The sequence below is a fragment of the Vicugna pacos genome, chromosome 13 (genome assembly GCF_048564905.1).
Source record: "Vicugna pacos chromosome 13, VicPac4, whole genome shotgun sequence".
In the NCBI taxonomy this organism is placed as follows: Eukaryota; Metazoa; Chordata; class Mammalia; order Artiodactyla; family Camelidae; genus Vicugna; species Vicugna pacos.
This window is the reverse complement of record NC_132999.1, coordinates 36,030,145-36,043,107: the sequence shown is the minus strand read 5'-3', so window position 1 is coordinate 36,043,107 and position 12,963 is coordinate 36,030,145. Positions and strand designations below refer to the sequence as shown.

Genomic DNA, 12,963 nt, shown 5'->3' with positions numbered 1-12,963 from the left:
TCTGAGGGGTAACTGGCTAGAAGAAGGTGGGGAGTTTGTTCTGGGCAGTGGCTCAGGGCACAGGCAAGGCAGAGAGCCTGGAAGAATGTGGTACAGTTGAGATCAGAAGAGGAAGCCAGAGGCTGGCTGGCGGGAGGGAGCGTGGCCAGGTGGGTCTGCAGAGGTGGGCAGCACTGACTGCTGTGCTGGAGGGTTATGCTAATGGGTTTGGACACGTTTTACTGCTGAGGTCAGGGACTTGGTCTGTGTTGTTCACAGCTCTATGCAGGGTGTCTAGCAGAAAGCTTGGTGCATAGTAGGTGCTCAGGAGTATGGAAGGAGTGAGTGAGTGAGTGAGTAAATGAAGTGAAGAGATGGGCAGTTTTACTAAATGGGGATCGTCCTACATAAACAGTTCTGTCACCTGCTTTTCTTTTCCTGCCTAAAGAGCAAATTTTGAATATCTTTCTGTGTCAGTTCACATTCTTCTGGGATGAAATTCTTGCTGTTTTCTCATTCTTCCCTCTCTTTCCAGGAATGAGCAGAGGCCCCAGTGCCCTGCCCTCTGTCCTGGTTGTCCAAGAGTGACTGGCGTGATCAAGCAAAGACCCGGTGAGTGTCCCCCAGGTGTGACCAGGGCAGAGGCGCCGAGGGATCTGTGGGCCAAGCCAAGCAGCTTGGATTCTGATGCAGACCAGTGGAGAGCCCTGAGGGGTTGTCACTGGGGGCATGACATGATCCAGTGTGCGTGTGGCAGAGAGATAATAGAGTCCTGTGCCGGGAAGGCGGTGATGGAGGTGGAGAGAAGGGATTTGAGTGCTGTTTAGGGAGGCAGAGTTGACAGGACATGGTGAAGGGTGGAATGTGGGGCGTGAGGGAGGGAAGGTGTCAAGAATGGCTCCCAGGGTTCTGGCCGGAGTGGGTGATGGAGGTGGGTGGTGGAAATGATACACAGCTTGTCAGCTGCTGTAGGTGTGAAATGGGCCTCTGGGACTTTCACCAGCAGCTCTCTTCTTCCCATTCACCATGTCTCTGTAGAAAAGACTGTTCCGGTTGACTGTGGGTTGTGGTAGAAAGAGCAGTGTACTCAGGGATCTGGGGCACATCTTTCCTCATCTGTTTGACATCCACTTCTTTCTGCTGGAGGCGCAAAGCATGTGGATTGGAGTTGCAGGGACTGAGGTTGGAGAGTTAGGTTGGAGTAAGAGCATGATCGGCCTTGGATGTCAGGCTAAAGATTGCTGACCTTTTCCTGAGGGTGATATGAAGGCACTGAATGTTCTTAAGCAGAGAAGCTACATCCACGTATTCATTTATCCATTCATTTGCTCATTCATTCGTTCATTCATGAAACATTATCTGCATGTCTGCTGTGGGATAAAGCAGCAAACAAAGTGTGCCGGAGGGCTGTGATCAAAGATGCAATTTTTTTGTAAGCTGAAAGGGGACATTGGTTTGTGTGCAGGATGTCTTGGAAGGGAGTGACCAGAGGCAGAAAGCCCACTGAAGACGTGGGTGCCCATGAGGTCTTCCTAGCCTGGCGGTGGTTGGGTAGAGGCAGGACAGATTCAAACGTGTTGACCAATTGCACATGTGGGATAAGGAAAAAAAGGATTTGAGGAGGCATGGCTAGCTTGGTTATGGTGGTGCTTGTCACTGAGAAGGGGACCTGGAGGAGGAGCAGGGTTGCAGAGAATGAGGTCTGGTTGGACTGTCCTCTGTAAGCTCCTTGAAGTCTGAGCGTATGGCTGATTCATCACCTTGCCTTCTGGCTCAGGGCCCAGTAGGGCCCACCGGTCAGTTCTGCATGATGGCTGGTGAAGAGGGCGGTGGTAGAGATGAGTCTGGCCTAGGCAGGGAAAGGAGAGGAGCATGTATTGGGTATCTGCTGGGGCTGGGCCCTGTGCATGGCGAGGTGGGCTCCAGGGTTCTGTAGAAGGTGCAGCAGGAAGGGAAAGTCAGATGGGGAGGGTAGGTATGGGGATACTCTTCACCTGTCCATCTTCAGATGATGCGTCTGACCTTCTTGGGAGCCCAGTCTCACCAGAAAAGGTGCCTGAAAGTGGAACCCTCTGTCCTCTGGGGAGGCCACTGGCTGATGGCGGGTGTGAAAGGGTAGGAGTGGGGTGTGCTGTACAGCCCAGCTTCTGGAGGCATGACTGACGTGGAGAGGGAGGGGAAGATGCTCTGAGATCCTGAGGCCCAGGTACAGCTAATATAGGAGTTAAGCATACCTTGGGTGCAGGGCCTCGGGTACTCATAGGGACTGAGTTCTGGGGCAGGGGCCAGGGCAGACCCTAGGCTACATCAGCAAGGGATCTTGCTGTCTACATCAGGGTTTCTCAGCCTCAGTACTGTTGACATTTTGGACCAGATAATCCTTTGTTGTGGAGGGCTGGCCCATTATTGTAGGATGTCTAGCAGCATCCTTCGTTCCTTCCTATCATTGCCAGTAGCCTACTTTCTACCCCCAGTCTGGACAATCAAAAGTGTCTCCAGACATCGCCTAATGCGCCATGGCAGGGCAGAACCACCCTGGATGGAGAACTACTGGTCAACACCACTTCTTGCTGCCTTCACTGTGCTGTACAAATCTGGAAACCTGGGGAGGATCACTCAGGGAAGATTCACAGTGATAGGCCACTTGAGCTGAGTTCTGGAGGGTGAGTAGGTGGCTGGGGCTGGGGAAGGTGTTCTCAGTAGAGAGAACAGCAGGTGCAGAGGCCTGGAGACAGCCATGTTGGTGCGCATTAGCCCAAGGGAGGCTCCACTCCCCAGAGGAAGGAGGCTGGAGGGGTTATAGCTATTGGTCTTCTGCCCCCAGAGCTAAGCCTCTGCTAGAGCTTTCTCCCCCTACCCCACCCCACCCCACCCCAGACTCTGGGACGCTCTTCCTAAGCTACTCTTCTGATCCCAGGGGAGACCAAGGAACTGATGTCCGCCAGAGGAAAGGGGTCCCAGCTGCTGGAGGGCGGGTGGGGCCTGATCCTGGCTGTGCTCACAGACTCTGGCCAGCTGGCTGGAGGAGGGAAGGCGGCCTGCTGCCGGCTGCCTTCTTTCCTGGGGCCAGGGTCATGGCTGAGACTGTGATTTATTCCCATCATAATCTGGTGGTTGGTTTGGTGAGAGTTGGAAACACGTTGGTTTTCCCTTCCCAAGTGTAACAAGGCCTGTTTCCGCCTCCGCGGCTGCTGCTGCAGTGCCACGCGGTGAACTGTCCAGGACGTGACAAAAGGGCTCGGTTAGCTGCCCGCCAGTTAGACAACAGCTCTCGCTCTCCCTGCTCTCACGCCCTTCTTGCCCAAGCACTGGCCTCTCCCCTTGGCTGGCAGCTCCATGGGGCCCTGGATACCCCTCCTTCTGCTGATGTCTGTTTTGGGGCCTCAGCCTCCTGGGAGCTGGGGTCCTGGCCTGGGGAGGAAATGGGGAGGAGGCTGCAGGAACAGGTGATATTTGGAGCCTAATTAATATTTGTGAATAATAACACGTGCCCAAGGGAAACAGATCAATCTGTGTTTGCATATTCATGAGGAGGCCTCCGGACTGATCCCAGCTGTTTGCCAACCAGGGAACACCCCCAGCCCATCTCTGGCATCACATGGTCTCTGGGGGAGGGGTTGCCATCGAGTCTGGCAGGGGTGGTTGGGGTGGACTGTGAGGAGGTGACATGGCCTCTGTGTAACAGGCCTTTCTGTAACGTTTGCATCCAAATCCTGTGGCTTGATGTGCCTGCCCCTTCCTCTTCCCTCAGAGCAGTGATTCTCAGACTCTTCAATTTCACAAACCAGTACAATTTCCAAAAGTACCTGGGGGCCAGATGTGGGGTTGGAAGTTTTTTATTTTGCCAAGTAAGGACATTATAAACAAAATAACTGGTATCTGCTGTCACCATCCCTTCATACAAGAAAAGACATTCTAACAACAAGGACAGCATTTCAGAGTAAAGGACAGTTCTTCCTACGAAAGGGCAGTTGGCAGCTTTACACTGACTTAGCAAAGAAAAAGGACATATTAGAACCATTCTGAATGTAGAAAAATGGCCTCCAATGATATTCTACATCATTCAGTATGGAATTGTTTTCCTGCCCGAGTGTGTCAGTTTGGTGGAACCGACGGTCCGCAGTGCAATTCAGAGACAGCCGAGTGTGCAAGTGCTCAGGCCGCCTTGTCATCGCGGCTGTTGGAAGCCCCGCCACACGAGCAGAAGTGGACGCTCTGCTCTGCACCCTGTTGCACTGGAGTCAGAAGCTTCTGGGCAACCCAAGCAAGACTAGCGTCGGTCCCACCTCCCTGCTTCTCAACCGCCACCCACCCACAGGTGACCCTGAGCACTCTGGGGTTGGTGCAGGGCCAACGGCTTGACGGAGGCCAGACCCGGGGAGCCAGGATCCTACGCGGGGGCCCTGAAGCTGGGAGCAGCCTGTACTGCCTGACACTGGGGCGGGCTCCATGCCCAGAGTCGGGGCGGGGCAGCTTGCTCACACCAGGAGCTGGTGAGGGAGAGGCCCTGGCTCAGACAGCTATGTGGTGGCCAGCGTAGTTCCCTGGGAACGTGTCTGTGTGTCCCCGGGTCTCCCCATCTCTGGGAGAGAATGTCATTGTTTTCAACATCTCCACCTCTGTCTGTCCTGCTGTCTGCATCTGAACAGTGTCCTAGGCAAGCCAGACCCAGATACACGGGGACCCTGGAGTTCTCAAATAAGGGCTACTTGTCTTTATCACATTGAGGGTGGGATTACCAGAGGCCCAGTTTCTCTAACACCTGTGGCCAGAATTGCGTCCTAGATTGTCACATGATGTCTGTTCCAGAATTCTGCCCCCAAGACGGCTGTACTGGGAACTGACACCCCACAATGTCTGTGACAGAGTTACACCTGTATGGTGATGTACTGGGGAGTTACACCCCTATAATGTCCATCAGGCAGCTGCACCCCCATGATGTCTCTCCCTGGGAGTTACACTGCTATGATTACCGTACCGAGGCAGCTGCAGGGGCTCACACCTCAGTGGCAGTGGTACTGGGGAGTTACACCCTGTGGTGCTGTACAGTGGTACCTTCAAAATGTCTCCTCTTTGTAACTTCATCCCCTCTACGTCCATACCAGAGAGGTGTGTCCCCCATGATGTGTGTTCCTTAGGGTTATGCCCCTGTGGTGTCCGCACCGGGCGGGGGCGGGGGTCTCACCCAGACTGCTTGTACCTGGGAGTGAAACCTCTGTGAATGTTGTATTGTTGCACCCCATGATGTCTGTATGAGTCCCCTCTGCCCCTGTTCTTTGATGCAACACACCACTGACACCACTGAGCTATAAACCTGTGACAGCTGTACGAGGGGCTGCAGGATGGTTGTTTCAATGGGCCATACCCCCATGACAGCCTGACCAGGCTGTTCACCCCATGATGTGTGCCGGAAAGTTGAATTCTATTGTTGATTGCACTGCTGCACCACAGGGCCGTGATGACCAAGTCCAGGGCCTGAGTGATGCGTGACCTCCATCCCAAGTTGGCCATACAGGGCATCACAGTGGAGACTCCCTCTCTTCTGGTCTCAGCCCCCTGAGCTTTGTGATCACTGAATGGAACCCTAGGTGTGGTGTAAACGGGGCTGGATGCCCTCCAGGCCACTTCAACATTCTTGCTTTTGCTGCTTAGCGCATCTCAGACTTTGGTGAGATCTTTGGACAAGAGACATCTCCCCACCACTTTCCCTTCGTGTTCGGTCTCCGCCCTGCTTCGCAGTCCTACCTGCTTTGTCCCAGCACCTTTGCTCACCTCCTGCCCTCTGATCTAAGGACCTTTGACCGTCGCAGTTGAGACTAGAGTTCAAGTTCCAGGAAGGAGCAGAGCAATCTGTGAGCCCTGCCTCTTCTTGTTCACCAGCTGTGTCACCTCCTTGCAAATTCTCTTACCACTGTGGGTCAGCTGGCACCTGGGTCTGACCCCACCAGAGTACATGTGTACTACTGTGGGGCCCCAGGGTGTGTTCACCATCACTCACTCTTGCTCTGTGCCCTGTTGTGGCATTAATGAGGGACTTTCATGCACCAACCCCTTGCCCAGTGTAAGGTGTGAGCAGAGCTGGTGGGCATTGGTGCGGATCCCCTGAAGCCCCCTGAGTGGGGAACATGGGAGAGAGACCCCCCAGGAGCTCACCACTGGGGCTGGGGAGTGATAGAGGTGTATCCATCCAATCTGGCCATGCTGAGGGTTCCACAAAGTTGCTGGGCAGAGTGGGGAGGGCACACCTGGCGAGGAGCCCTGGAGGTACTCAGACAATCCCAAGAGCAGTCTTGCCCATACCCAGGGTCCTGTCTCAGCCAGGATGCCGGTTTTGAGCAAGTGGCTCTGTGAGGTTTGCACCCCACCCCTTGATCTGCTCTGGGCTGCTGGGGCAAGGGCATAGGAGGGATGGGGTTGAATCTTAGGGTCCAGCACCCCCATTCCACCAGGGACTCCTTGTGGTTTCCCTTTGGAGTGGGATGGTGCCATGGGAATTGGGTAGGATGAGAGTGGCCAGGCGGGGCAGCTACAACTTGTCCAGAGCACGTCCTGGCGAGCCCAGACTGGTTGTGGCTTGGCTCCAGGCCTCTGATACCTGGATCCTGTCTGTCTCTACCAAAGCTGTACTCTGGGACCTGTGCCCGGCTGGCATTCAGGGTCTGCTGGGGAGAGGAGGGGCTACACAAGGCCCCAGGAACTCTGGAGTCTCTGACCTCCATGAGTCTGCTCCCTGTCCTGGTCTGGTTTTGTCTGGTCCCTGTCTCTGTCTCTTAGACCCCGTTTCCCTGTCCCAGTCCCCTTTCCGAGGCAAGTTGGAAACTCAGGGTCTGGAATGGAACATCCCTGCACATACCCTGGTCTCAGTAGCCCCTGCTCCTCCTCAGGTTTAGAGAATGACCTGAAGGCCTCTTGTGCTCTCTCCCTACATGTTACTGGTGGGTTATCCTTAGGCCCTGGGGGATCAGTGAGGGGCCTGGGTTTTCACAGGCGTTGGAAGGTCTGGGTGGTCATTACATAGTCCAAGGAAGGAGTGTCTGTTGAACTAGGTTCTGGATGGTCAGTGAGGCTTAGTGGGGGTCTTAGTGGTAAGTGGGGACCAGAAGGTGGCATGTGGGCAGTAGGACATTGGTGGATACCAGCTAATTGGCTCTGCCCTTCTCTCCATCACAGGTTGATTGTCCTGGGCTGTGGCTGGCCTGGATGGCCCCCCAGCTAGCCCCAGGGAGGACGATGGTGCCCCTTGTGCCTGCACTCGTGATGCTTGGTTTGGTGGCAGGTGCCCATGGCGACAGTAAGTCTGACCCCTCAAGGTGTGGGATCTCCCAGATCAAAAGGTGGCATTCCTCCCAGCAGAACTCTGGGATAGGAGACAGGACCAGCCACTAGGAGAGACAGGATGGCTAGATACCCCTCCAGACCTTCTTCTGTCCTAGAAAGACACCCCCATGAATTTCAAGAGTGCCCTCTCCAGGGAGTACCCCAGCCCCATGCTTCCTAGGGGCATCCTGTGGAAATACCCACATGTCTCTTAAGGCACCTGCAGGGTGGGGCATGTCTAAGTGTGACCCTGTTTTATGGGATGGACGTGAGACATCCAGAATTCATGTGGTCATTAGGTAATATGCTCAGGTGTGTGCTGTGTCCCTTACTGAGGATCTGTGCAGAAGGCACAGTGTGAGCCATGGGGGGCCTTGGTAAGAGAATAAGGGGGCCACACACAAGGAATGTGTGTGGACGTGTGTATGGGATGCCAGATACGTCCACAGGTCCAGAGAACGATTGGACGCCGAGCCACCACAGCCCCTCCCGTGGGCTGGACACTGAGCCCTTCCTTGCCCTTCCTTCCCCTTCCCCCCTTCAAGGCAAAGAAATATCTCCCTTCCCCAGCTCCTCAGCCCTGAGAATGGGGGAAGATTGCACTTGGCCACAGGAAGCTTGGCTCCAGCGCCCCTCTTTGTATTGGAAGAGGTGGGATTGACCCCTGCGCAGATCCAACTCAGAACTTTGGTCCCTTTCCTGCCGCCCTTCCCCCTGCCTGGCACTACAAGACTGGCCGCAGCCCGCCCTGTCGCCATGGTTACCACTGCTTGGTTACGAGTGGGAGGCGGGGCACAGGGCAGATTTAGCCAATCTGCACACTGAGGGGGAGGGACGAGGTCGGGGCCAAGGTCCCTGGGGGAAGGGGCTGTTCCCAGCCTGTCCGGAGCCCAGAGGTGGCCAAAGGCCAATCCTGGGGTCGGTCTGAGGGTCAGCAGGCCAGAGGGTTCCCCCACCCTCCTCTCCAAGTGTCTGGACGCAGATCTCTCTCCTTGCTCCACCCAAGCCTTTTCTCCTAATGCCTCATTAATTATTCAGCACGAGATCCTGGAGGGGGTGGGACTGGAGTACCCCACCCTTAGTCCTCCAGGCTGGGCTCAGAGGGGGCTACTAGGGCAAGAGGAAGGGGAGGGCATCGCTCCAGGGTGTGTGGTGAGTGATGGGAGCAATGAGGTGGGGGGGGGGTGGATGAGAGGGCTGGGCTAGCAGGAGCAGGGCGGAGTTGGGGTGGGGGTGATTGGCAGGCCTGGCTGGGGCTGCCGGGAGAGAGCTGGAGCCTGCAGGGGAAGGCTGGGGTAGAAGTCACTGGATGTGACTCAGAGATGGCAGGGAGGCAAAGGCTTGCCAAGTTAGCCCTGAGACACTGAAGTCCTGGCCTTGCTCCTCCACCCTCTCCCTGGACACTAGGGCCTTCAGATGGGAGTTTGGAGGCAGAGGGAGGACTATGGGGCTAAGCTTTCAGGGACAACACACTCTGGGAGCATAACTGCCTTCCCTCCTGCTCAGACCCAACATGCTCAAACCTGTACCCTCACCCTCACCCCCCAGACCTGCTTGTCTTTCTGTGTTCTCTCTCCTGGTGAGTGGCTTTCCCACCCACCCAGCCACCCAAGTCAGAAATCCGGGCCTCCTCCCAGCCTCCTCCCTCCCTCATACCCACATCTAATTCATCACTAAGTTCTGTTGCTTCTCCCTTCTGAATATCTTTGGAATGCATCCACCTCTCTCCCCACTGCCCTCACCCAAGCCACTCAGCCCTTGCTAGGGCTTTTGCACACAACCACCTCCTGATGGCCTCCCTGCTTCTAGTCTCCCCTTATGGGCCATTCTCCGCATGAAAGTAGGAGTCATGTTGCAAAATGAAAGCCTGATCGTATTGCCCCTACTCTCCTTCCTTGTTGCCCTCAGGATCAGCCTTGGGGTCTCCACCCTTCTCCAGACCCTGCACCTGTATCTGCCACCACGTCCTTCACCTGCCCCTATACCACTCCCCCGCCAAGCTGACTGCTCAGTTGCTCACGTGCTCCCAGGCTCCTCTGTTCCTTCTGTTTCCTCTGCCTGGAGCCCTCTGCCCCAGATCCTTAGGTTCCTACTTACCTGGAGCCATCACTTCCTCCAGGAACCTGGGTCGTGTGCTTCTCCTCTGGCTCCTTTGTATTACATGATTGTAACTCTGCTTCAGGTCCACATGTCCCATTGGACTGTGAGTCCCAAGGGGTCAGATCATTGCCCAGCTCAGACCCTGGAGTGTGTGGAGGGGTGGAGTCAGGCCTGGACCCCCAGTAGAACTCTAGGGTCGGGAACGGTTTTTAGAGTAGAGTCCAAGAGCCTCCATGGTGATCCCTTAAGGGTCAGAGCCCAAAGATCAAGGTCTTGGGGGTAGGAAATAGGTGAGTTGGGCTCTGCTACCAGGAGAGAGGGGTGGGAGAGGGGTGTGAGCTGGGGTCTGTGGTGACCTGGCCCAGGAGGTAGAGTCTGCCTGACATGTTGCAGGTGCTTTTGGGTCTGTTCCCCCGCCGTGGCCAAGCTTGGGCTGGGCCTGGGAGACTTCTAGCCAGGGTGAGCAGACAGCGTGGACAGGGCTGCCGCAGAAGGTAGGGCAGGCGCCCCAGAGAATTGACGACTGGTGCAGTGGAGCGTGGAGCGGACAAATGTGTTTCTATAGGCCTCTTAACGAGACAAATGAATGGGGGCCCTGGCCTCTGAGGGTAGCGCAGGGAAGTGGGGCGGAGAAGCAGCTGCTAAGAGTTAGCCCAGAAGCCCCGGTGTCAATACCAAGTCAGCTCCGACGGAGACCTGGGCACGCAGGGCTCAGCGGCTCCCCAGCCCCGGGCTTTGTGGCTTCTCAGGAGGGAGGCTTGTGGGGCCAGAGGTGGTCCTCAGCAGGAGGAGGTTTCTACTCATCTGCTGTGTCCATTCCAGGTGCTCGGTGGGAAGGCCCCATATAGGCCTGCCTTCAGAGCCCGCAGTGTGGGTTACCTACAGCAGCGTGCGCTGTGCAGGGGGTGGCACTGTCACAGAGGTAGTGACCTAAGCATCGTGGGAGTTGGGGTGGGAGGCTTCCTGGAAAGGGGGAGCCCTGGAGGGTGAGTGGGCATTTGCTAATGGGGGATGCTGCCAAGTGAGATGAGACTGTGGGGGAAGAAGCAGGAGTGGGCCTAGGCTTCTCCCTGGAGCTCATGGGAGAGCCACGGTGAAGACCATCTCCCTTTGTCCCCAGACAGCCTGGGACAGAGGCCGCGATGCAGAACTAGGTGACCAGGTGTGAGTGGGGCCCTGGTGTGGCCCAGTTACTTGGAATCATAGGAGCCTAAAGCAGGATGCCCAATGGCCAGAAAGTGGTGGGTGGGGGCAAAGACCTAAGTGGCTGGGGATACGTCTGTGGCATCTCAGCCCCCCACCCAGCCAGTGGTGCTGGAACGTGGCAGGGTGCTGCACACAGTTCTGCAGTGCCCTCCCCCTCCCACTTGGGGAGGCAGGACCTGGTGGCCCGTCTAGACTCTGCCCTTTGTGGAACTTCTGGCAGGTTGCTTTCTCTCTCAGGGCCTGTTTTCCTATTGCACAACGAGGATGACTACTCCTACCTGGAAAGGTTAACTGAGGTCGCGTGTGTAAGGCACCTAGCACTTAGTATGTGCTCCCCCAATCCCAGGCCATGACCCAGGGCTCTTGTGTGTCCTCCGGGAACCCAGAGTTGTCTCTGAGCGGGCTACCCACCCAGGGATACCAGGAGTGGTCACAGGAGCCAGCGTTAATGAGTCCCAGTTTCATTAGGCGGTTCAGGGCCTGGGAAATCCACCTCTCTAGCACCTCCTTCCCCTGCCTCACCACCCCTAGTGCTGTGTGTTTGTGTACATGTATACGTGTACTCTGCAGTCATCTCCCTGTGGAGCAGCCTTAGGTGGCTCTGTTTGGCTGTCCCGAGGGCTGGACCCTGGGAGATGTTGGACCCCCACCCCCACCCCAGGATGGCCCACTTGTTTCCTTCCTTAGGCCACCCCCTCCCACTTTGCATGGACTCGGCAGCTTGAGGATGTTCAGGGCATGCCCCTGGGAGCTGCTGCCCAAAGGCCTGTGCAGCCCACCACCTCTGTGTGGTGGGGCAGCCGAGGTGGAGCCACATTCTGGTAGGGCGGAAAGCCCCTCCAGACAACTGGTCTCCAAAGTTCTGTTCACACCCTCACTGAACACCAGCTCTGGACCATGACTGGGCAGAGTGGTCAAGCTGCCTAATTTTACCTGCCTGCCTGGGGACTTGACCAGTCACTGTGGCCCAAGGGCTGCAGTATACAGAGCAGGCTCCCACAGGCTTGGGAGTGGGGTGCATGAGACAGTTGGAGCATGTGCAAAGCGAGGGGGTACCCACAGGCCTGGGTTGGGGTGACACATCCACTGGGCCTGAGCTGTGTCCTACACAGTTCTTGGCCCATGGCAGGTGCTCGTTTTTTGAAAGAGTCAAGAAAGGTGAGCCTGGAGAGGTTAGCAGCAGTGTGGGGAAGGGAGCAGGGAGACAAACTTCAGCACAGTTTGTGCTCCCCAAAGTCCACCTGGTGAACCGAAGGGACGAGGGCTTGTCAGGGCTGCCAGGGCTGCCGGGAAGTGCCCTCTCTCAGGGGTGGGTGGGCTGGGGGAAGTGAGGGTGAGGTCTGATGGAAGGGAGGGGACTGCCCCTCCCCCTACTTGGCTGCCACAGGCTTGGGCACTGCTAGTCTTGCCAGAGTCTAGTGGGTAGGTGGGTGGGCTGGGCGGGGCCCTGGCCCCTCTCCAGTCTCCCTGGAGTGGAGGGGTCCACCTCCCCGAAAGCCCCAGGCCTTGGGCACCATCCAGCCTCCACTGTACTCAGGCCTTCCCCCTCTGCCGCCCTCTCTCTCTTATGACCTGTACCTGGCTCCCTCCCCAGCTTCTGGTTCTTTGTTTGGCGCGGAGGCCCCACCCCCAGGCCCACTCACCCAGCCATTCTGGTTCAGCAGGTTCCAGCCTTTGGTTTCTGAAGCCAACACGTTGAGGCAGGAGCCAGGAGTGTTTCACCCGGCTTCTCTCCCTGGCAGAGGGAACTCCCCCCGTGTGTGAGGGGCGAGGTCTCCATCCTCTGTAGGCCTTCCCTTCTTGTCAGGTCACTCCTTCACTTGTTCCCCACCCCCGTGTGCCAGGAACAGGGTCGTCATTGGGACGGGGCAGGAAGCAAGGCAGGCGTGGTGTCTGCCCTGCCCAGGGTTATTGTTCCCTGTGGGGAAGCAGCTATGAATCAAATAGTCCTTCAAAATGTGGAAAAAGTAATAACCTCACACGTGTACATAACAACCGTGAGCAAAAGTAATAACCTCACACACAGAAGTAACAAACCGTGAGCAGTGCTGTGAGAGAGGCTGAGGGAATCACCAGAGGGCCTAAAACCCAGAACTGAGCTAATGGAGGTGGGCGATGGCAGGAGTGCCAAGGAAGGTTTTCTGAGGAAATGATGTTTAAACTGAGATTAGAAAGATGAACAGAAGTTAGTGGGTAAAAAAGTAGTCTAAGAGATTTGTGACAGCAGGAGCAGCTTATGCAAAGGCCCTGAGGCTGCAGGGAACATTACTTATCCAAAGGATGGGAAGGCAGGGTTCTAGGGACTATGGAGGGTTTGGATCGGACCTGGCAGGGCTCTGTCCACCATGACAAGAGTTTAAA

The 12,963-nt window shown here is 56.3% G+C and overlaps 1 protein-coding gene across 4 annotated transcripts in view; it reads left to right on the top strand.

Moving 5' to 3' along the window:
- PTPRF (protein tyrosine phosphatase receptor type F) overlaps nucleotides 1-12,963 on the top strand; it is a 143,255-nt gene that overhangs the window by 66,031 nt on the left and 64,261 nt on the right. For 3 of the 4 annotated variants that reach the window (XM_072974609.1, XM_031684139.2, XM_031684136.2), the window contains exons 2-3: nucleotides 515-591; nucleotides 7,150-7,270. In XM_072974609.1, the coding sequence (XP_072830710.1) occupies nucleotides 7,180-7,270 (91 nt within the window). In that variant the 5' untranslated portion in view covers nucleotides 515-591; nucleotides 7,150-7,179. The remainder of the gene's footprint in view (nucleotides 1-514; nucleotides 592-7,149; nucleotides 7,271-12,963) is intronic. The other variant, XM_072974610.1, reaches the window with a different exon arrangement.